The sequence below is a fragment of the Globicephala melas genome, chromosome 12 (genome assembly GCF_963455315.2).
Source record: "Globicephala melas chromosome 12, mGloMel1.2, whole genome shotgun sequence".
NCBI classification, from domain to species: Eukaryota; Metazoa; Chordata; class Mammalia; order Artiodactyla; family Delphinidae; genus Globicephala; species Globicephala melas.
The window spans coordinates 70,570,295-70,595,261 of record NC_083325.1 but is presented as its reverse complement, the minus strand read 5'-3'; the positions used below and the strand labels follow the sequence as shown (position 1 = coordinate 70,595,261).

The 24,967-nt window shown below is 41.0% G+C and overlaps 1 protein-coding gene across 21 annotated transcripts in view; it reads right to left on the bottom strand.

Moving 5' to 3' along the window:
* The window catches only part of DTNB (dystrobrevin beta), a 256,123-nt gene that overhangs the window by 146,945 nt on the left and 84,211 nt on the right, over positions 1–24,967 (bottom strand). For all 21 annotated transcript variants that reach the window (XM_060309424.1, XM_060309423.1, XM_060309425.1 and 18 more), the window contains 2 exons: positions 24,169–24,274; positions 21,008–21,174 (listed from right to left, as the gene is read on the bottom strand). In XM_060309424.1, the coding sequence (XP_060165407.1) occupies positions 21,008–21,174; positions 24,169–24,274 (273 nt within the window). The remainder of the gene's footprint in view (positions 1–21,007; positions 21,175–24,168; positions 24,275–24,967) is intronic.

Here is a 24,967-nt window from a genome sequence, read left to right as displayed (position 1 = left end):
CTTTCTAGTTAGTCTTATGAACATGGGACCCCTATTCTCCTGGAATTCACCAAGCACCTGGACCCCAGCCCTGCCTCTCCAACCTAAGGTCCTATGTACACTACATCTGCCGGCGACACCTGCATCACCAGGCTATAGTACCAGAGTCACTCTGTCACTTGCCCTGAGCACCTCTCAGCTGCCCATATCAACTTTCCAAGCAGGAGCATTCTAGATGCTACTCCTATCCTGAGAAGCAATAGTTTCCTGCCCTTGTTTTTTTTTTTTTTTTTTTTTCAAATTTAATTAATTTATTTATTTTTGGCTGTGTTGGGTCTTCGTTTCTGTGCGAGGGCTTTCTCCAGTTGCGGCGAGCGGGGGCCACTCTTCATCGCGGTGCGCGTGCCTCTCACTGTCGCGGCCTCTCCCGTTGCGGAGCACAGGCTCCAGACGCGCAAGCTCAGTAGTTGTGGCTCACGGGGCTAGTTGCTCCGCGGCATGTGGGATCTTCCCAGACCAGGGCTCGAACCCGTGTCCCCTGCATTGGCAGGCAGATTCCCAACCACTGCGCCACCAGGGAAGCCCCCTGCCCTTGTTTTGAAACAAGGTTTTCTTTTGTAAACTGATCCCATACACTTTTCATGGGGGTTCTGCACATCTGGGACCTGCTGTGGGTTTTCCTTCTTTTTTTCCCCTCTAGTGTACTTGCAAATTATTTTTAAAATTCTAATCTATCATTTCTAACTATCTGAGGCAAGATGGAAAGGTGATAGCATGTCCTCAAACCATCCCCTGAAATGGAATTCCCAGTTCTTTTTTGTTTATTAAAGTTTATTTAAAATATATTTTGAAAATTCATAATATCCCTTATATTATTTTTTAAAGGATTCAGAATAACTGCTTTAGAAAGTAAAAAATTTACAGTTGCTAAGCTCCAGTTGAACTTAATTTGTAAAGCTATAATTTTGACTGATTAATGTATGAGAGAAATGTAATCCATGTAATTTTTATTACTCTTCCAAGATTTGAGAGTATGAGCTCTCTGACAGTTATGAGAATATAGCTAGGTAGAATAAAAAGTAATCAGTTCACATATGGCTTCTGAAACATGCTTATAAATTACAACCTCTTGACCCACAAAAAAGGAACCACCGTTATCTCAAATGGTTCAATGATAGCTGAGGCTGGAGTTATGTAAAGAACAGCAGTAACTTGGTTTTTGAGCAGCAAATCGTTTCAGCCTCCTTTTCAGGAAAAAAAAAAAACAAAAAAATTCCAACAAATACGGATTTGTTGGAATTCAACATCAACAGACTGACACTGCTAGGTGTGCCCTGACAGCCAATATAGTATTTATGGTTCCATACATACCAACCCTGGGTGTGGGAGGGGTACCCTTGAATTACCGATAATTGCCACATTAAGCATAAATAAGTTACAACTGAAAAAGCTGTCAATGTGTATAGGCAAAAACAAAGTTCAAGGTCAGACTTTGCTCCTAACTGAGCTGTGATATCAACCTGGCCCGGCATCCCATTTTGTGTTGGAACTCTTACCAGAATGTACAACAGGGGAAATGCTGCACTGAGAATTGGACTGCCCTTTAAAACATCAGTTTGATGACATGGACAGAATTTCCTTTCTCAATAGATTTAACTGGCAGTTCATATTCCCATCTTCTTCAAACAATTTGTTAAGAGTTTTGTGGCTCTGTAAGAGAATTAAAAGTAACATATTCCTTACAAATGAAGATGTGAATACATGGTAAAGCTCATACACAGCTGGTGGGAGTGTGAAGTAGTAAAGCCACCTTGGAGAGCAATTCAGTAAAATCTAGTAAAAGATACACACTCCTCTGGACTAAGGAATTCCACTCCTAAAAATTACCCTAGAAAAATTCCCCAGGCTGCACAAGATGACCTGTACTAGAACATCCACTAAAGCTTTGTTTGGAAAAGTAGAAAATTAGAAACAAGTTGAATGTCAATCAACAAGAGAATAAATAAAATGTGGCATATTTATAGAATTGAATTTTATATGGCATTGAAAATAACCATATCAACATGGAGATCATTTTACAAACAATGTAGGTGAACGAAGGAAGCTGCAAGAGGATATATGTAATATGACACTATTTTGATAAAGTTTAAAAATATGAGAAACAATGCTATATATATATATATTTTTTTTTTTTTTTTTTGCGGTACGCGGGCCTCTCACTGTTGTGGCCTCTCCCGTTGCGGAGCACAGGCTCCGGACGCGCAGGCTCAGCGGCCATGGCTCATGGGCCCAGCCTCTCCGCGGCATGTGGGATCTTCCCGGACCGGGGCACGAACCCGCGTCCCCTGCATCGGCAGGCGGACTCTCTACCGCTGCGCCACCAGGGAATCCCAATGCTATATATTTTAATGGCCACATACACATGTGTAATAAAAAATATGAAAATATCAGTATGAATGGAAATATTGAGTACTAAATTCAAAATAGAGGTTACCTCTGAGGAGGGAGGAAAATGGGTATATACTATGGACCTCTTTCCACATCTGAACATATAAATCTATTTCACTTATTTTGACTGCTACACAAAATTCCACAGTTATAATTATATATATGTATGTATGTATGTATATATACCATAATAAATTTAGCCATTTTGTTACTGTTGGAGATTTTGGCCATCTCTTCATACCAAAATCCTAATATACTTGATGCAAGGGTCTTTGTGGGAGAATTCCTATATGGGGAACTGCTGAGTTAAAGTTTATATGCATTTAAAATTTTATTTTTCAAATATTGTATCAATTCACACTCCTACCAACAATCTTCTAGAGTCCTCTTCTCTACACACTCTTGCCAAAATTGAATATTATCAATCTCTCACACTTTTTCAAGTCAGGAAGACATTCCCATGATCAAAAGTAGTTTAAAAACTGGAACAAGTGGGAGATGCCAACTTTATAATGTTCTTTAACAAACACAGGGGTATATAGGCTAATAACATACTAAGGAATTATGAGATAATAGAATATACAGACAAATGAACAGATAACTATAATAGCATGATAAGTGCCTTAAAAGAGGTATTCAGCGTGCCACAGCAGAGCATGAAGAGACATATAAATCAGCTTGGGGATCAGGAAAAGAGGCAATGGCTGAGCTGAACCTCAGAGGCTGAAGAGAAGTTGGCATGGGAAATTTGGGAGGATGGGGAGGAGAGGAGACAAAGGGAGATAGAACAACAGATTCAGAGACATAGAAGTAAGAAAATGTGGTAGAACAAGCAACTGGAAATAGTTCAATACTGTCATAGTGCTGCCTGTGAGTTAAAGCCATACATAAAAGTCCAAGTCCAAAGACAAAACTGAAGACGCTTTCAAAATGTTACTCCATAAGATAAAACCCCAGTGTGTTACAAATCATCTCTGATTTAGAAGCTGCTTCTAGAATACATTGAACAGATAGTTCTCTGGCCAAATGCAGCAACAGATTGCATGGCAGGATAGAATGAGGAAGGAGAAGTGTGACCAGTACTTCAGGTCTGGGTAAACAAAGGGTCTAGTCAGCTAAGACAAAAAGGAGCAGAGCACTTGAGTACGATGGAAAAAGATTTACAGGCAGCCAAAGTCCCACAAAAGGGAGGCTGGAGGTTGGAGAGAGCATGAAGGTTGGAAAACCAAGAAGACCCACCAAAGTGCTTCTTTGTATAGCAGCACTCTCTGGGGCCTGGAGCAGAACAGGCACTAGAAATGTTTACTGAACGATTACCAGGGCAGAAAGCTCTTTGCCTGGCTGAAATTTCCCCCTGGATGATGACACCTGGGCACCGGCTATCTCCAAAGGCTGTCACAAACACTGCCACAGGTGAAGGCAGGAACAGAGCCAGAAGTCAATTAACGTCACACATGATACAGATGCCCCACAGCCAGGAACCGAAGACCACCACCACTGTTACTTAGCTCTGAAACAGTGTCTCCCAAAACTGTCCGAAGATTAAAAAATTCCTGGGGTGTTTGTTTCAAAATGAAACAAAACAAAACAGATTCCTCTAACTCAACCCAGACCTACTAAGTTAAAATTCCCAAGGGTAGAGACCTGGTACTCTGTATATTAAACAAGCTGCCCAGCTGATTCTTTTCAAGCCATTTTGGGAAGCACTGATCTAGAAGTTCTTGCCAAAACAAAAAGGTTAAAAAAAAAAAAAAAGGTATAACTACTGGAAAATGATTGTTACTGTTTCCCACAGGCAATACAGTTACCTACTTAGAAGTCTAAAAAAATTGACTGAAAAAATTATTAGAACCATGTGTTGACAGAAAAGCTAGTGAGACTTCAAGATGGAAATGTCCATAGGACCACTGAATATAGGAGTCTTAACCTGGACCAGAAGCCTCGGCTGGAATTAAGAACTGCAGAGGGGGGCTTCCTTGGTGGCACAGTGGTTAAGAATCTACCTGCCAATGCAGGGGACATGGGTACGAGCCCTGGTCCGGGAGGATCCCACATGCCGTGGAGTGACTGGGCCTGTGCCCCACAGCTACTGAGCCTGCGCTATGGAGCCCATGAGCCACAACTGCTGAAGCCCAAGTGCCTGGAGCCCGTGCTCTACAATGGGAGAGGCCACCCAATGAGAAGCTTGCACACCGCGGCAAAGAGTGGCCCCCACTAGCCACAACTGTAGGGAGCCCACGTGCAGCAATGAGGACCCAACGCAGTCAAAAGTAAAAATAAATAAATCAATTTATTTTAAGTCCCTGCAGAGGGACTTCCTTGGTAGCCCAGCGGTTAAGACTCCATGCTACCAAGGCAGGGGGCCTGGGTTTGATCCCTGGTTAGGGAACTAGATCCCACATGCCGCAAATAAAGATTCCACGTGCCGCAACTAAAGATTCCATGTGCCACAACTAAAGATTCCGCATGAAGCAACTAAAGATCCTGCATGCTACCATGAAGATCCCGCATGTGGCAACAAAGATCCCATGTGCTGCAATTAAGACCTGGCACAGCCAAATAACTAAATAAACAAATATTTTAAAAATAAACAAAAATAAAGTTAAAAAAAAGAACTGCATAAATCTACTAGTGTTGGGGGGGTTGGTTGGGGAGGGTCATCTAAAACCTGGTACGCTCAGAGGTTGCAGCAAGAGAAGAAAAGACAGCTCACTGAATCAGTGTGTTGTGTACCTGAAACTAACATAATATTGTAAATCAACTATACTTCAATTGAAAAAAAAAGAATAAGAAAAGCAGCTCAGGAAAGAATGCCAGGGAACACAATATCTGGTTTATCATAGGTAATCAAAAATTTCATAATTGGACATTTTGTAGCCACTAAATGGAGATAAAGGGTAATGAATATACAATACACGTGTATTAAGCGTATTTAGAGAAACAGTTCTACCATAAATCTGTATCTGTAGATCTCAGAATGTCCTAGATATACAGACAATAATCACTGATATATCTGAGTTAACGTAGAAACAGACAAGCAATTCACACTGCTGGGCCATACAGATTCCTCTAATCCTCTCTACACATGGAAGCTGGATACACATTCTCCAGTTCAGCTCTGGCAGCCACGTGTAATAATCAAAAAAGATGTAACACTGGAGAAAGGGCTGTGGCTAAGATGACTGCCAGAGGAAACCATTCACTTGAAGAACTGCTTGGTTTCGGTTAAGCCACACATTCTCTGCAATGGAAAATCTCCCTGTCATCTCTTTGCTCTAAAAATAATCAGGCTAGTTGAAAAAAACACCTTATTATTTCATAAACTATACATCAATACTTTGATAAGTATCCATCTTTTTAACCAGCTGGGTCCATTTCAAATGTTCTGCTTTCAAACTCAGCACTTCTGCAGCTGTAAATGGGTTTAAGAATACACAGTGCACCCAATACCACAGCAGAACAGGGGCAATATTCAAACACTGAAAAGAACAATATTTAAAATATCTCACTCAACCTCCTGAAAATGCTGATAAATGCTGTCAGGATACCTCTAGCCTATTCCTTTTATCTCTTGGATGGCCTAAGAAATTCATAATTTCAGAGGGAAGGCCTTGGTCAGCGAAGCAGTCAGTTTAGCTGTGGTCAAGAGAACTTCAGGGCCATCTCCCCAGGTTTCATACCACCTTAACAGGAGTAAAGATGGGAGCCCAGAGCTCTGCTCACGCCTGGCAAGACCCTCTCCCAGTAATACTCACATTGACAGCACCATGATCTGCCTAGGAGACGATCTGGGGCTAATTCCAACACAACCTTTATCATAGGTTATGCCTGTTTCATAAGAAATCCTAGACTCCCCGCTTGGATTCTCATTCTCATAAGGCTCTGCACATAGCCTCACAAGACCCCATCTCTCACTAATCCTCCACTCTCAAATCCTTCAACTTATCTTCATAGTCTACCATCAGCAAAATCCCTTCTCTGGCTGAGAATCCTCTTCTCCGAGTGTTACTTTCACATAGAAACCTGGCTTTCCCTGAAGGCCTGGCTTCCTCTGCAGCCATTCCAGTGGCAGCTGCTTTCTCTCTCATACCCCTCAAACAGCTGGACCTCCAGGTGGGGAGATGTCCTCCCAGAACCTCACTGCCATTCTCAGATTATCTCCCCTTTTCCTTAAAACCCCCGTTTTGAATTTCATGTCATCAGACCAAAACCCTAAATATCCCTCTACAGTGGAGTCCAATATACTGTCATAATTCTTGTTGATTTCAACATCCACAGAGTTGACCTTTCCCATATACTATTGTGGTCAATTGAATGGAGGACCTCCCAAAAGATATGCCCACACCCTAATCTCTGGAACCTGAGAATATTGCCCTATATGTCAAAAGAGTAAATATTGCCTTCTATGCAAAATATGTGATTGAGTTAAGGATTTGGAGACAAAGAGTTTATCCTGGATTATCTGGGTAGACCCAAAATGCAATTACATGTGTACTTATAAGATAGACACACAGAGAAGAGAGAGAAGAGGAAGAGGCAATGTGACCAAGGAGGCAGAGACTGGAGTGAGGCAGCCACAAGTCAAGGAATGCCAACAGTCACCAAAAGGTGGAAGAGGCAAAGAACGGTGTGATGGTTAATTCTGTGTGCCAACTTAACCTGTGCTACAGCGTGCCCGGACAGTGGGTCAAACATTACTGTGAGTGCTCCTGTGAGGGTGTTTTTGAATGAGATTAACATACAGACTGGGAGACCGAGTAAAGCGGATTTGTCTTCCTAATGTGGGTGGGCCTCATCCAATCAGTTGAAGACCTGAACAGAATAAAGGGGCTGACCCTCCCTCAAGTAAGAGAATTCCTCCTGCCGGACTGACTCTGAACTGGGATACTGGATTTTCTGCTTTTGGAGTTGAATTGAAACATCTGCTCTTCCTGGGTCTCAAGCCTACAGGCCTTCAGACGGGAACTACATTATCAGTTCTGGTTCTCAGGCCTTCAGACTCAAACTGGAACTACACCCTTGGCTCTGCTGGGTTTCCAGCTTTCTGACTCTTCCTGCAGATCTTGAGGCTTGTCAGCTTCCACTGCTGCATGAGCCAATTCCTTATAATAATCACTTCTTGTATAATTGTAAACCCTTTTGACTCTGTTTCTCTGGAGAACCCTGACTAATATAAATGGATTCTTCCCTGGAGCCTCCAGAGGGAGTATGGCCCTGCTCACATCTTGATTTCAAATTATGGTATCCACAGACAGAGAGAACAGACTTGTGGTTGCCAAGGGGGAGGGGGGGAGGGAGGGATGGGCTGGGAGTTTGGGATTTGCAGATGCAAGCTATCACATACAGAATGGATACACAACAAGGTCCTACTGTATAGCACAGGGAACTATATTCAATATCCTGTGACAAACCACAATGGAAAATAACATGAAAAAGAATGTGTGTGTATATATATGTATAACTGAACCACTTTGCTGTACAGTAGAAATTAACCCAACATAGTAAATCAACTATATGTCAATAAAATAAAATTTAAAATAAAATAGAATTGTGATGTCCATAACTGTGAGAGAATAAATTTGTTTTAAGCCACCAACTTTGCAGTAATTTGTTACAGCAGCTTCAGGGAGCATATACAGTAGCCTTCCCTGAACTCTCCTACAACAACGTTCCCCCACTCTGCGTGGGTCACCAGCTTCAAGTCACGTCCTAGAACACCGTATTGCCAATTACCGCACATTATCTAACATCTCCATGTCAAGCACTGCGCTCTCATACCAACTTCTATCTCTCTAGATCACTCCTTCCAGTGCCCTCGAACAATACTTCAGCGCCGATGGGACCCGTCTCCACCGAGCCTGCTACCCTCACACAGTCCCTTGTCTCCCTCATGGTCTCATTTCTCTCTTCAACCGACTTATATTCCACAGCCCATTACGACATTCATGTCTTTGCCTACTCTCCAGCCTCTCGCGCCAACCCTCCTCCTTTGTCACACTCCTCTGTCAAAACCCCAACTCCACCCGCTCTGCTCCTCTACCCACACAGTGAGGGGGCAGAAGTAAAATATACAACTACGCTGACTGGTCTGACTTTGAATTCATAACCACCAACCTCAAGTTAGTCATTCCAATCTCAGTTCAAATGTCACTTCTTAAAAAAAACTTTCCCTGACCAATTTTTAATAGCTTTATTGAGATGTATAATTCACATACCATAAAATTCACCCTTTTAAAGTTACAATTCAGTGGTTTTCATCTATTCAAAACAGTTGTGTAACCATAACTAATATCTCATTTCAGAAGATGTTTTCCACCCCCAAAAGAAACCCAATACTCTTTTTGCCCACCCCACTGATCTACTTCGTCCCTATGCACTTGCTTACTGTGGGTATTTCATGTAAGTGGAGTCAAACACTATGTGACTTTTTATGTCTGGCTTCTTTCGCTTAGCATGTTTTCAAGGTTCATCCATGTTTTAGCATGTATCAGTACTTCATTTCTTTTTGTTGCCTAATAGTATTCCATAATGTTGACATAACACGTTTTGATTATCTGTTCAACAGTTGACAGACATTTGGCTTTATTTCCACTTCTGAGGTATTTTGGATAATGTTGCTATGAGCATTCATGAACAAGTTTTTCTGTGAATGTATATTTTCAACTCTCAGAGGAGAATTCTCAATTCTCACCTAGGAGTGGAATTGCTGGATCACATGGTAACTCTGTTTAACATTCTGAGCAACTGCTAAACTATTTTCTCAACGTGGCTGCACCATTTTACGTTCCCACCAGCAGTGTATTAGGGTACCTATTTCTTCACATTCTCAACAACACTTGTTACTGTCAGTCTTTATTTCAGCCAACCTAGTGGGTGTGAAGGGGCATCTCATTGTGGCTTTGATTAGTCATTTCCCCAATGACTAAGTAATGTTGATCATCTTTTCACATGTTTATTGGCCATTTGTATATCTTCTGAAATGTATATTCAGATCCTTTGCCCGTTTTCTCCTAAAGTTAACTTAAAAAAAAATTGTGCTGGGCTTCCCTGGTGGCGCAGTGGTTGAGAGTCCGCCTGCCGATGCAGGGGATACCGGTTCGTGCCCCAGTCCGGGAGGATCCCGCATGCCATGGAGCAGCTGGGCCCATGAGCCATGGCCGCTGGGCCTGCGCGTCCGGAGCCTGTGCTCCGCAATGGGAGAGGCCACAACAGTGAGAGGCCCGCATACCGCAAAAAAAAAAAAAAAAATGTGGTAAAAAACACATAAAATTTACCATCTTAACCATTTTAAATGTACAACTCAATAGTGTTAATTATATTCATATTCCTGTTATATACAAATAAAGAGTTTAACTTCTTTTTCCAATATGGATGCATTTTATTTCTTTTTGCTGCCTAATTGCCCTGGCTAGGACAGCCAGTACAATGTTTATATAAGCGGCAAGAGCAGACATGCTTGTCTTGTTCCTGATTTTACAGGGAAAGCTTTCAGTCTTTCACCATTAAGTGTAACATTAGCTATGGGTTTTTCACAGATGTTGAAGAAATTTATCAGATTGAGGCAGTTACCCTCTATTTCTAGTTTGCTGCTTGATTTTTATCATGAAAGGAGGTTGCATTTTGTCAAATTCCTTTTTCACATTTATTGTGATAATCATGTATTTTTGTCCTTTATTCTAATAATATGGTATTATATTGATTGATTTTTGCATGTTGAACCAACCTTGCATTTCTGGGATAATATACATTTGGTCATAAACTGATGTATAATCTTTATATGTTGTTGAATTTGGTTTGCTAATATTTCATTGAGGATTTTTGAGGCTACATTCCTAAGGGATATTGGTCTGTAATTTCTTTTCTTTTGATATCCTCTTTTTTGTTTTGTTAGGTTTTGTTTTCATATCAGATAGCATAACACTGGCCTGACAAGAATGAGTTCGGAGGTGTTCATCCTCTCCTATTTTGGCAAATGTGTGAAGCCTTGGTATTAACTCTTTAAATGTTCAGTAGAACTCACCAGTGAAGGCATCTAGGCCCGGCCTTTTGTGGGAAGGTTTTTTTTATCACTACCTTAATCTCTTTACTTATCACAGATTTATTCAGATTCGCTGTCTCCTCCTGAGTCAGTTTCAGCAGGTTGCTGACCACCATATCCTAAGTAGCTGTTCAGTCATCTTTTTATCATTTTACTTTTCTACATAGAACTTATCATCATTTGATATCTTCCTTGTTCACTTATTTTGGGGATTTTGTTTTTAAAATGTTTTTATCCATCTGTCCCCTTTAAAACGTAAGCTCCGGACTTCCCTGGTGGCACAGTGGTTGAGAGCCCGCCTGCCGATGCAGGGGACGCGGGTTTGTGCCCCGGTCTGGGAAGATCCCACATGCTGCGGAGCAGCTGGGTCCTTGAGCCAAGGCCACTGAGCCTGTGCGTCCGGAGCCTGTGCTCCGCAACGGGAGAGGCCACAACAGTGAGAGGCCCGTGTAACGCAAAACAAAACAAAAAAAAAAACAAAAAAAAACGTAAGCTCCATGAAGGAAATGACTTTGTCCTAGCCTTTTCTAAGTAACCCCACACCTACAACAGTGTCTGCGAGGTAGCAGGTACTGAATTAGAATTTGCTGGATAAACATATAAATGAGTTAATGAAGCTGGCAGCAGAAAGTTAAGGGGGTTCCTGTCTTAAGGCTTTTGTTTTCTCTGTGTAAGAAAAGAGGTCATCTACTGAAAGACAGGGAAGAGTTGGGGTAGGTGGTTTAAAACGAATGGAGACTTTATTCCTTTATGACTTTAACTGACCACTGCAAAGAATGGAAAAGCAAGGTGATCAGAGAAATGCAACAGGATTGCAATGCTGAGCATCAACATGTAGTTGGTGATCGTGAAGCTTAAGGTAATACTAATCTGTCCTATTGTACAGATTTCTCCAGAAGTACTAGAGAAAGCAGATAAATTAGTTCATCCATGAATTTAGTTGACAGAGACATGGATAAAAAAGTCACAGGACAATGGCGTTTATGGTACAGGAATGAAGAGCCATATCTAAAATGGTAAGGAGAGAAGAAAAAAGAAGCAAGGAATGGTGGATAGAGAGAGGAGACAGATGAATGGATAAAAGGCTGGAAAGAGATTAAAAAATGATCTTAGTGAGAGCAGTTGAAAAGTCAACTGGAATGATAATGGGATATCAAACGAGAATAGGATGTCGAAATCAGTGATTTTGGAAGTAGGAGCAGTTGGAGGTGGTGAAAAGGTCTAGGGTGTAACTGAGAGAGCAGACGTCTGATGTTCAGTGGAGAAGAAGAGTGTCAGAGCTGAAGAAGTCAAGAAACCATGTGGCCAAGGTCTTAAAAGGTTTGACTACAGAGATGCAGAAATCACCATGAGGTGACCATCAATCGGGTACCAAACCATCCAGCAGTGAAGGAGTATGTCCAGAAAGGATGGAGATAATACCACCAGAAAAGAAGAAGGATAACAGGGCTAAAATGACATGATCCTCAAAGCAGCATCTTGCTTGTTTTTTTTTTTGTTTTTTTGGTTTTTTGCGGTACGCTGGCCTCTCACTGTTGTGGCCTCTCCCGTTGTGGAGCACAGGCTGCGGATGTGCAGGCTCAGCGGCCATGGCTCACGGGCCCAGCTGCTCCGCGGCATGTGGGATCTTCCCGGACTGGGACACGAACCCACGTCCCCTGCATCGGCAGGCGGACTCTCAACCACTGCGCCACCAGGGAAGCCCCTTTTTTTTTTTTTAATCTAAGAGATTCAGGGTGTAAAGATCTAGAAGTGGCAGGAAGGAATACAAGAAGGAAAATAACCAGGGTGACAGCATTCACAGAAATATAAGCTGACCCTCAACTTATAATTGAGGTTAATCCTCATCCTTGTAACAGCCTTTCCTCTTTGAATGTAGGTGGAAACTGTGGATATGATAAACGATCACTCCTCTGATTATGTTATACAGCAAAAGGAAGATTACCTTAGGTGGGCCTGGTCTAATCAGGTGAGCTGTTTAAAAGCAGCATTTTTTTCTGGCTGGTTTCAGAAGAGGTTTCAGAGAGATGCACTCTAGCTGGCCTCGAAGAAAGCCAACATCTATGCTGTGAAGTGCCTATGAGGGCCACATGTCAAGGAACTGCAGGTAGCCCCTGGGAGCTGAGAGTCACCCCTGGCTGGCAGCTATCAGGAAAACGGGGACCTCATCATCACAGCTGCAATGAAATGAATCCTGCCAACAAACAGTGAGATGACACGAGGACCCTCAAGCCCAGATGATAACTACAGCCTCAGCTGACACCTCGATTTCAACGCAGTGAGACCTACAGCAGAGAATCCAGCCATGCCATTGCCTGGACTTCTGACCTAGATAACATATTTCTGCTGTTTTAGGCTGCTAAGTTTATGGTTATTTATTATGCAGGAAACGAAAACTAAAACAGTGACCATAAATAGTTTACCCAGGATAATTGCAGTTTACGCATGTTGTCCCTGCATAATTAACAGTGTCCCCTTCCACTCTCACATGAGTCTGGATTATATGCTAATTTATATGGTCACCCTAACAATAATTTCACCTCCCAAACCCTAAAGATTCATGTGGATGTAGGAGAATAGATAGCCACCACCTGAAAGGGCTGCGAGAGAAGTGGAACACCTACAGGAAAGCCAAATTTCTATCAAGACAAAGGGTTAAAAGAAATGCTTAGACAGCCCCACTACTGGGCATATACCCTGAGAAAACAGTAATTCAAAAAGAGTCATGTCACAATGTTCATTGCAGCTCTATTTACAATAGCCAGGACATGGAAGCAACCTAAGTGTCCATCAACAGATGAATGGAAAAAGAAGATGTGGCACATATATACAATGGAATATTACTCAGCCATAAAAAGAAACGAAATTGAGTTATTTGTAGTGAGGTGGATGGACCTAGAGTCTGTCATACAGAGTGAAGTCAGAAAGAGAAAAACAAATACCGTATGCTAACACATATATATGGAATCTAAAAAAAAAAAAAAAAAGGCTCTGAAGAATCTAGGGGCAGGACAGGAATAAAGATGCAGATGTAGAGAATGGACTTGAGGACACGGGGAGGGGCAAGGGGAAGTTGGGACGAAGTGAGAGAGTGGCATTGACATATATACACCACCAAATTTAAAATAGATAGCTAGTGGGAAGCAGCCACATAGCACAGGGAGATCAGCTCGTGCTTTGTGACCACCTAGAGGGGTGGGATAGGGAGGGTGGGAGGGAGACGCAAAAAGGAGGGGATATGAGGATATATGTATATGTACAGCTGATTCATTTTGTTATACAGCACAAACTAACACACCATTGTAAAGCAATTATACTCCAAGAAAGATGTTAAAAAAAAACCCAAACAAAACAGGTTAGAGCCACAGTGGGCAAGTCTCAGCAGTTTTTCTGAGGAGTGTGGGGCACTAACCTAAGGGACTAGATTTTGTAGCTTTTGTTTGGATTTTCTTCATGTGTGTATCTTACCTCCTGCTGTAACTTGCTACAAGTAGGTATACTGTCTTATGCCTTTAAAAAAAATAGTCCTCCTGCCTAGTTTTGCACCAGGTACAAAGTAGCTATTTAACTATGACATGTAACTATTTAGAACTGAACAGGGGCATGGCCAAGAAGTGTACCTTTTCCCTCAATGAATACACATTATCTCTTAGAATTCTAGAGATGTGAGGAGAGGTATGCTGATCACATGAAAATGAAACATTGTTTCTGACAAAGTCAACAGTCTTAATTGTTCCAAGTCTATAACAACATAATTTTCTGACTCCTTAAAGCAAATGATTTAATATCATCAGTGCCCAAACAACTACACTGGACATATGTGAGTTGCTCATTAACATTTACTTTAAAAAAAAAAGCAATAATATTAATAGAGATTGTTAAACAAATCCAATACTTTGTCATTTATAGATTTTGAAGAACAGGATAAGTAACTTTGTTCAGAGGTGGAGTCTGCCATCTGCTGGGAAGAAAGGTGAAATTTCCATGTCATCAACTAAGTTATATAACTACCTCTACTGACAACAAACTGTACTGTGGTACAAGTGTATTGTGCATACACATACACACTTCCTGCCATGGAGTAGTAACCACATGGGAATTGGTCAAATTTCTCTTGGTAAAGTGAAGACAAGAATAAGTGGACACCTGAAAGTAAGGCAAGGGGGAAGGCAGGGAATGAGAGCAGTCTTGTTTACCTCCAGCCCTCCTTGCAGATCAGGAAAGGGTTAAGAGTTTCCGTTTGGGAAGATGAAAAGGTCCCAAAGATGGATGGTGGTGATGGTCGCACAACAACGTGAATATACTTAATGCCACCGAACTGTACTAATGTGGTAGAAAAACATGATAGTCTCCATGGCTGAACGAAAATCCTTGATCAGAATGTAAGGCTTTATCCGCTGGGTGGCAGACTGTATTTTCCAAACATAACTGCAGGGATCTCTCTCACCACCCTTGCTCCACTGTGGTGGACTTGACCACCACCCCAGCATCATGAGATGAAGTCCCTTCTCCTTCCCTCCAGCCTTAGAGACTGTGACCAACAGAATATGGCGGAATGTGGCCGCATAACTTTACAGCCAGGTAAGACAAGGCCTTGCAGCCTTGTGAGATGCTCGTCCTCCAGCTGCTTCCTCCGGTGATGCTCTCTCTTAAAATAATGTCTCCATGCTGTGAAAAGCACAAGCCACATTCAGAGGCCCACACAGAGGGGGGTCCTGTCGACCATTCCAGCCTTGTGATCTGAACAAGGACTTCTGTTTAAGTGGTTCATTCAGTCACAGAGACTATCATCTATCATGCTTTCTATTAAATTATACTTTTAAAAATAACACCTTATTCAAACTATGTATAATATTTTGTAGGATTTTTATTGCCATATTTAAATGATTCAGATTTGGAGGAAGATCCTGATACACTGCTGTTGTTGTTTTTGGTTTTTTTTAAATCACTGTTAAATGATGTTTAGCCCAAACCTTCCCCATCTCAGCAGATGGCAATTCCATCCTTCTAACTGTTTGGGACAAAATCTTAGAGCTTCCCTGGACTCCTTTCCTCTCACAAGCCACATCCCACCCATGAAGCAGATTTATAAAGCATATCCTAATTCAGCTCTTTTCATCACCTCTACTGCTAACATCCTACCATATCTTGTTTTAATTACTGCAATCATCTCTCTGAAATGGTCTGCTTCTATCTTTTCCTTCCACTGTTTACTCTTTACATGGCATCCAGACGGATCATTTTAAAATATAAATCAACTCAAGCTATCTTCTACCCAAAGCTCTACAAAGATTCCTGCTTTCACTCAGAGTAAAAGCCAAAGCCCTTACAATGGCCAGCAAGGCCCTTGTCACCTCTCTGACCCCCTCCCTACAGCTCTCCTGCTGCTCCTTCTGCTCTGGCTACTCTGGCATTTTTGCTGTTCCCTGAATTCACATGCACACTCTTCCTGTACGGCCACGATCCTGAAAACTTCTGCTCTTCCCCAGATGTCTGCAGGCAGACATCTAAGACTTTGCTCAAATCTCACTTTCTCAACAAGGCCTATAAGACTATCCCCACTCCTACCCTTGATTCCTTTTTCTGATTTCTTGCTCATGTGAGAGTCCAGTGTACACTGGAAGAGGGGCTCTGATCCATGAATTCAGGGCCCCAGCCTCCTTTCATCTAAGGACTCTGCCTCTGTTAACTAACAGAGATCCTTTCATTTGGGCTGGTGTACACAGGGAGTGGGAAAGGCAAAGATAGAAAGAATGGAGAAGACACACCTGCTTTAAACTACCTTGACCCAGAAGTAACACAGATGACTTCCAAACAAATTCCATGGTTAAGAACTAGTCATATGGCCCATCCGGCTACAAGGAGGATGGCTATATAATCTAGTTACATATCCAGAAGAAAAGGAAAACATGGATACTGGTAAGGACTTCTAATCACTAAATATCTTTCTGCTCACTTTCACTACCCAAAGAACACACTCAAGCCTCTCCCACCGCCCAGAAGCAAACCTGAAGTCCCATTCAGTCAGCACATCTAACTACAAGTGCAGGACCTCTGGCTCTGCCAGTTTCCTTCATCAAGACCACGTGCAGCTCCTTAAGACACAACCTATGAACTGAAAAGGCATGTTATTTGCCCCTGCTCTCCCCAGTCCCAATATACAAGAGTGGGACAGGAGGAGAAGGTTCTTCCTTACCAAATATTCTCCTTGGCCATGTGGGCTCTGGCACACCCTCCTGAGGGGCCGTAAAACCTTCATAACCCACCTCTTTCCAGGCCAAGTTCTGGGTCCTTAAAAATTGATTTTATAGCTGTAATAGTCAGGCTCATGGTTCCATTGCCAACAGAATTCCGTCAAAAACTTAGCAGGTCTTTGATCTATTTGTTTCCAGTTGGCTCCATGTGCCAGTAACCACACACAAAGTTCTTCCCCAGACATGCCTCCATTCCTCTTGCTTTCAACTAACCGAAGCCACCTGGAGGCCACATGAAACAATAGGTCAGCAGTTTCCAACTCTGGCTGCAAAACAGAACTTTCCAAAACTGCCTGTGTCCGGGTTTCATGTACCCTGGACCCATTAAATCAGAACCTATGAAGGTGGGAGCAAGATGATTCTGATGAGAAGCCAGTTAAGAACTATACTTCATCTGATCTTTGCCACAGGACTGTCACATTTTTTTTTTCAACTGAGAACACTTACTAGGTCTTTGATGCTCAAAACCTCTCTCAACTCTTATCTCTTGCTCTCTAGAAATAGTCTGTTTTTCCTTTCACTGCCCCAACTCTCAGAACTTTCTCTATTCCCTTTCATTTTTTGCTGGAAAGCTAGCCAATTCTTTCCTAAGCTCATCTCTTTCATGTAATACCTTACCAATAAGAGTCAACACACACTCTGACCTTTTCCAACGTTTGACCTAGAGTTCGCTTGGCATGAAGGAAGTCTTCCAAATTATCATGGATGACAAATTTACCAAATTGGTCACCACTGCAGAACTTGGGTTTCTGTCTTTCCCAACTCCAATATCAGTGTCCTCATCAGCGTGCTTCCTGACTGCTAAGCCAACGAAACAAATGTTAAGGTTTTGTTTTAACAGAATTCCACTTCCAGTACCAACCACTGTAGCAAAAACTAAAACCTCAGTAGCTTAACACAGAGTTTCTCCCTTGCTTCCATCAGAGTCACACAGGTTGGCAGGATATTCCTCTCCACCCATTGTTCAAGGACGCAGTTTCCTTTCATTTTATGGTTTCACCCTCTCTGGGTCCTAATGAAATTCTCTCCATTAAGCTGCTAGAGAGGATAGAAAAGGCACCCAGTTACTAATTGTCTTGTTCTGGGAAGAGATATATCACTCTCATCACATTCCACTGGTAACAGCTATTCACATGGTCCTTTTGGATACAGTGGGGCTGAGAAATGTAGTCTAGATGTGTGCCCAGCAAGAACAGGAAAACAGTGATGTTGGTGAGCCCTAGTGGTCTCTTTAACACCCTTAAAATTTAAGCTCCACCAAGGCAGGAATCGTCGTCTAGTTTGTTCATAGACGTATCTCACAAGCCTCTTACAGAGTGCCTGGGACATAGCAGGTGCTCAAAATATATCTTTTGAATAAATAATGAATGGACAGAATGAATTACAGGTATGGTACCATATGGCATTCTTTTCTATAATAAAGACAAATGAATGGATTGATGAATAAAAGAATGGCGAATTATACTGCACAGTTACTTAGATAAAACATTAAACAGAACTTTTGGAAAAATCAAAATAAATTTCCAAGCACCAACACTACACATATCAAATCTACAATGCAAATTCATATACAGACTGGTTAAATGCACACTAAATTCATCTGTGGTGAACACAGAGAAACATTCATTCAAAATTTTAGTACAAACACAGTGGACAAACGTCAAAGAAATTACTATTAAACTGATAACACATTTTTTTGTTAGGTGGAAATTTCTTTACCCACAACAGCCTCAAAATTCATCCATATCTTCCTCAAAGAACAAGGGCACTGCACACAGAGTCCTAGTCTTAAAAGCAAGTCACACACAGACATGTAAAAGACCTTACCAATATGCATCTACCATCATAATGCAAATACTCATCAAAATTCAGAACTAATACATTTATGATACCAGCTTCAAAATTATGCATGCTGATAATACTTGATTTTTCCTTAACTCTTAAGTCACTATAACAAAAATAAATTAATAAACTAGAAAAAAATAACAAAGCTGAAATAAAAATAACAATAAATGGCGATAAGACTTACTTCACAAGAGTGTTGTGAGGATCAAACAGAAATGTAAGAATTCACTTGTGATTTCTGTACTTTCCTTTATGTAGGTTACAGATCAACAGAGTATATGAAAAACTGCTTTGTAAATCATAAAGCAATATTCAAACAGTCACTTATCTTTAAATAAATGTAAAATTCCCATTTCTATATGGGTTTTAAAGTAGCTAAATGAGCAAGTTCAAACTAAGGTGAAAAAGAAGTTCCTCATCCTCCTAGCCCCAACATCTAGAAAAACTTTCAGTAGATACATTCCAGAGAATCCAGTCATTATGAAAGGTAATAAGGCAACGAGCCTTCTCAGTGTAAAGAGTTAGACTCTAAACAAAAAACAGTTGAAAAATATTAATAAGTCATTTAACACAGCGGGATACTTGTACTTTAAGAAGAAGAAAAAGTAACAATTTGAAAATCTATAAATTCTCTCTAGTCAATGAAAAAGAGACTAAACTACTGGGTTTTATTTTTTGTTTTCCCTTTGCTTGTTTAAAAAATTTAAAATAATGACTCCTCAACCAAAAGAAATATTGGAATTTACAACATAAGACCCAGGATAGGAGGTTCAGTTTAACAAAATTTTATGTGTTAGCTGTAACTGAAAAGCCATCTAATAAAAAATTATCTCTAACACATTATCAGAGATGTAGGAAGTAAAGTATACACCTGATTAAAGTTTGTTTCTTGTTTTTAACTAATCCCTGATATAAACTTATTTGCTTTTTTCTTGGTTGAGTTTTAAGACGGTTAACTAGGAAAAAAAAGAAAATAGAAAAAAAACCCTGCTTATTGAAGCTTTCTAATACTTAAAGTCTAATAGGATGACCGGGCTTAAGAACCTAGATCCTGAATTATACTTATGACCCTATATATTTTTCTACCTTTTAGCAAACTAACCAACCAACAAACAAAAGCTAGAGGAAAAGGATTTAAAGCAAGGCTATAGCAATTTAGGAAATAAAAATATGACATTTTTTAAACTCTGGAAATAAACTGAGAGAAGGGAAGAAAAAATGATTGATATTAAACTTGTTACATGATTTATAAACACCACAGAAAAATCAGACATTGACCTCTACCCAAATACTGTTATTTAAAAGATTGCTTTTGGGGCTTCCCTGGTGGTGCAGTGGTTGAGAATCTGCCTGCCAATGCAGGGGACACAGGTTCGAGCCCTGGTCCAGGAAGATCCCACATGCCACGGAGCAACTGGGCCCATGAGCCACAATTGCTGAGCCTGCGCGTCTGGAGCCTGTGCTCCGCAACAAGAGAGGCCACAACAGTGAGAGGCCCACGCACTGCAATGAAGAGTGGCCCGCGCTCGCCGCAACTAGAGAAAGCCCTCACACAGAAACGAAGACCCAACACGGCCAAAAGTAAATAAATAAATTTATATTAAAAAAAAAAAAAGATTGCTTTTGAAAGTAAAGACATCAGTGTGGCAATTGTAAAATACAGTATCTACCCAACTTTAGAGAGGTAAAAATTTAACTCCTTCATCTCATGCAGCTTTCCCTGCAACATTTAAACCCTATAAGCATGAATAAAGTTTGCTTGAAAAAAAGAACTTTAAATCTTCCTTAAAGCTCAGAGAGTCAGTCTTCTGGGGTGGGGGTGGTACCCCCTTGTACAATTTTAAAAGAAGACACTTTTCGGGCTTCCCTGGTGGCGCAGTGGTTGAGAATCTACCTGCCAATGCAGGGGACACAGGTTCAAGCCCTGGTCTGGGAGGATCCCACATGCCGCAGAGCATCTAGGCCCGTGAGCCACAACTACTGAGCCTGCGCGTCTGGAGCTTGTGCTCCGCAACAAGAGAAGCCGCGACAGTGAGAGGCCCGTGCACCGCGATGAGGAGTGGCCCCCGCTCTCCGCAACTGGAGAAAGCCCACGCACAAAAACAAAGATCCAGCATAGCCAAAAATGAATATTAATTAATAAAAAAAAAAAAGAAGACACTTTTCACTGGGAAAGCGAGCACTGCAACATTCCATTTTACTGAATAAAAGGGACCACATCAAAGGTCATAATATCTCCATCTCCTAGAACTTTAAAAACTCTCCTTTTCAAATCAAGTGATGAAGCACAACATATCTGCAAGCCCCATCATAAATGTAAAGGTTAATATTTTATGACACCACATCCTTATTTGATAGGCATCTATCAGAAAAGTGGCCCTGGTGCTGTTATGGATGAAACAGATAACCGCTGGGGACACAGACTGAGACACAAAGCAGTTACCCAAGAGGAATGCTCCTTCATCTGGTGCTGGTTGCTGTGAGGGCCATTGGCATGGCCACGCCAAAAGCAATTTTGGCAGAGCTGGTAGTTGTGGCACTGCTGGCATCGGTACCGGAAACCCATCATACTCTCACACCGGCAATAGGAGCACTCCACGGGGTGGAAGACTTGAGGGATGAGGGCAGGGAGGAGAGGGAACCAGAGGGAGAAAGAAGTCATTTTCATTTGGAGAATAAAGTCAGTACAGTGGAAAACCAAATTTAACATAAAAGCAAAGGTGAAAACAAAACTAGAAGTGAAGAATCTAAATTGTCTTCAATTTAGTTAACCTAACCAGCCATTCACTGGAATAAAAAGAAAATAACAAAATTTTCCATTTAGAATAGATTACAATCCACCTTAAAAAACAACTAATTTCCTTCTTTAAAATGACATTCGTGTCTCAAATTTTAGGTAAATAAACCAGTAAGGAGGAGAGACACCCTCATTCCAAAATTTCTCTTCCAAACCTATTTTTTTAAAGAGATGTATATTGTTAGTTGTGGACATATGTTTCCTTCACTAACATAAAATCTGTGAGAGCCAGTACACCATGCTTTATGTCTCTGCTACTTGCAAGTGGTATTTCACACAGTCCTTTGGACTGAAGGCCTCCAAATGTTTGCTGAACTAAATACTACAGGCACTTTCCTGGAAGTCCAGTGGTTAAGACTCCGAGCTTTCAACGCAGGGGGCACTGGTTCGATCCCTGGTTGGGGAACTAAGATCCCACATGACACACAGCACAGCCAGTAAATAAATAAATAAATAAATACTACTACATACCTGGGTGCAAATGGTAACTGGTAAAAAAGTAAGGCTACCATATCAAAATACTAGTTTTAGGTAAGAGCTCCAAGTATTGGCATAAAATAAGGTGCTCTAACCAATGAAGGGGCAGTGATTTGGAGAGAGGGAAACTCAGGTGACCTGAGACTCCTTTCTCCACCTCACACAGCATCTTACCTCAGGAAAAACCGCCAGCCGGCAGTCAGGATTTATGGGGGTTACTGGGATTCTCTTATAGCCTGAAAGTCCAGTTTACTCAGTGGAAGTGGGCAATAAATGCACAACTGTATATTACAGATTGTTATTTATACTTTTTATTTTTATTTTTTTGGTACGCGGGCCTCTCACTGCTGTGCCTTTTCCTGTTGCGGAGCACAGGCTCGGGACGCGCAGGCTCAGTGGCCATGGCTCACGGGCCCAGCCACTCCACAGCATGTGGGATCTTCCCGGACCGGGGCACGAACCCGTGTCCCCTGCATCGGCAGACGGACTCTCAACCACTGCGCCACCAGGGAAGCCCTGTTATTTATACTTTTAAATGTTGACAGCACGATTGTTCCCTCTGGCAATTCAATTCTGAACACAAGAAATGGAAGTCAAAGGAAAGAGGGATATAATATTCAATATTCATTTGAACAACTCTTTCTAGCACTGTGTATACAAAGGCAGTGTTGTCTCAATCATAAGGATTTTTAGTCCTACTTCCAAAAATGCATATTAACTAGAGAATCAAGTCTCAAAACAAACAAACAACAACAACAAAACCTGAGCACTAGGTGAGAAAAATAATACAACAAGATCACTCAAGAATAACAGAAAACTAAAATCTGGAATGAGAAATCCAAAGGACATACCTCCTCTAAGAAATTTAAATTTTTGTTATCAAAATATTTCTAAGGAATAATGAAAGTGTTCATCACATAAGAATGTAATTTATAAATAATATACTACATACAAAGTCACAACAAAATGTTCATACGGATAACACTAGATCTCGACAACTGAGATCCTCTCTACTTGGGATAGCAGATATGAAATGATTTTATGAAAATGAGCTGGATATGAAACTACAAAAACATTTAGTGCTATAAAGGTATTGTCCCTGAAAAGAACCAACACTGTAATAATTTAACAGCATAAATCTCTATCCAAAAATCCTGTTTAAAAATTTAGCTGTTTGGGCTTCCCTGGTGGCACAGTGGTTGAGAGTCCACCTGCCGATGCAGGGGACATGGGTTCGTGCCCCAGTCCGGGAAGATCCCACATGCCGCAGAGCGGCTGGGCCCGTGAGCCACGGCCACTGGGCATGCGCGCGTTCCGGGCCTGTGCTCCGCAGCGGGAGAGGCCACAGCAGTGGGAGGCCCGCGTACCAAAAAAAAAAAAAAAAAAAAATTTAGCTGTTTTAGTCTACTCAAGAGATTCCAGGACTTTAGGAAAATAATCTTGAATCTAAGGACTTGTGAACTAAAGCCATGACTGAGTGAAAGCCTGAGAAGTTTAAAAAAAAAAAAAAGGTATGAGTAGGAGGGAGAGAAAATAAAGAGAGTACGGTAGCGTTCTCTCATTCTTACAAAATGAAAAAAGAGGACTCTGCTTTTTAGCGCCGCTCAGCTATCACTCCTCTTTTGTGGAATGAGGAGAGACAGGCAAGAAGAGCCTTGAAAGAAGGGAGCTTCCAGAGAAAAGCTAGGACCTTTCCTTTAATGAATTCAAACAACCTAAACAAGGAGATAAACTGATAGCAATAGCAGAAAAACCTAAGTAGTTACTAAGAGATAAGTACCATTTCAATTTCAAGTGAAACAAAGATTTAAGTCAAACTACTTGGGAAGGATACTGAGAGTAATTCAGTGGTAAAGGAAAAAACTGAATATGGGTGAAACCCAGTACCAAATTCTATCTTGGCTATTTTCCTTTAAACTATTCCAAAATTTTATAGTGTTAGTGGTTGATATTGAATATATACAATTTTTTGGAGTTATGCTTTTTATAAACTAAAGGAAGTCATGGCTAAGTCAGGTGGGTTTAAGCAGAAAACAACCATCTGGAATCTTGGGGGAAAAGCCTGGCGTTTGAACCACAAAGTTTTCTGACCTGATATTACTACCTCTTGGTATCCTATCTAAGTATAATAAGTCCTCCCTCCCTTTTTTTTTTTTTTTTTTGAGAAATAAATATTCCTCTTTTGGAAGCTAAAACCACAAATTCAAGTGATGGAGTGCCAGCAAATGTCAACTGTAATTTTCAATGATAATAACTAAGGACATTACAAATACTGTCAGTTCATATACTTCCTATAGCACAGGGAACTGGATGATAAAAGTTCTGCTTACCATTCTCAACGTGGGCAAGCCTATGCATGAGAGGTAGCCAGACAAGGCACTGGGGAGGAGGATCGGCCATCATGGTGTCTAAAAACGTATTTAGCATTATCTTTTTCTGTGAAGAGAAAAAAAAACAAGTATACTTCATATTTTTCAAATATCTCTGAACTCTAAGATTAAGTTAACTTAGGATTCTCCCAACCAAGTTGTAATGAATTACATGGGAAATTTTATAGCAAAATAAATAGTATTTTGCATTACTACAGACAATGCTACACACTATCCTATGTACTACTGCTATATTCAAATGCATTTCCACTTACATTATTTTATTTGAATCTTAAAACAACTGTAAAAGACAAATAGGCTAGGATGGAATTACTATGTTGTACACCTGAAACTAATACTGTAAGTTAACTATATTTCAATAAAACATATGAAATGAAAAAAAGATAAATAGGCTAGGTATTACTATCTTCATTTTACAGATGAGATAATAAAGGAATGACGCATTTAAATGGTTTGTAAAGGTCCTACCAAAATCAGGACTACAACTCAGGTGTCCTTCAAATGACTATTTCTGAAGAATTCTGAAGGAAAGTCTCAGATCCAGGACAGAGACTGTAGGCCAGCACTGAATGGAGGGAGGGAAAGGTTCTCACATATATGTAAGAGGGCTAAATGAGGGTGATTAACACTAGGAAGTTACCGTCCAAAGGCCCTTATACATAGCTATGCATTGACGGTGTAGTTTGAGAAATGCCTACTCGAATAGGCTAAATAAAGTTTTCCAAAGTGTTTTCCATCT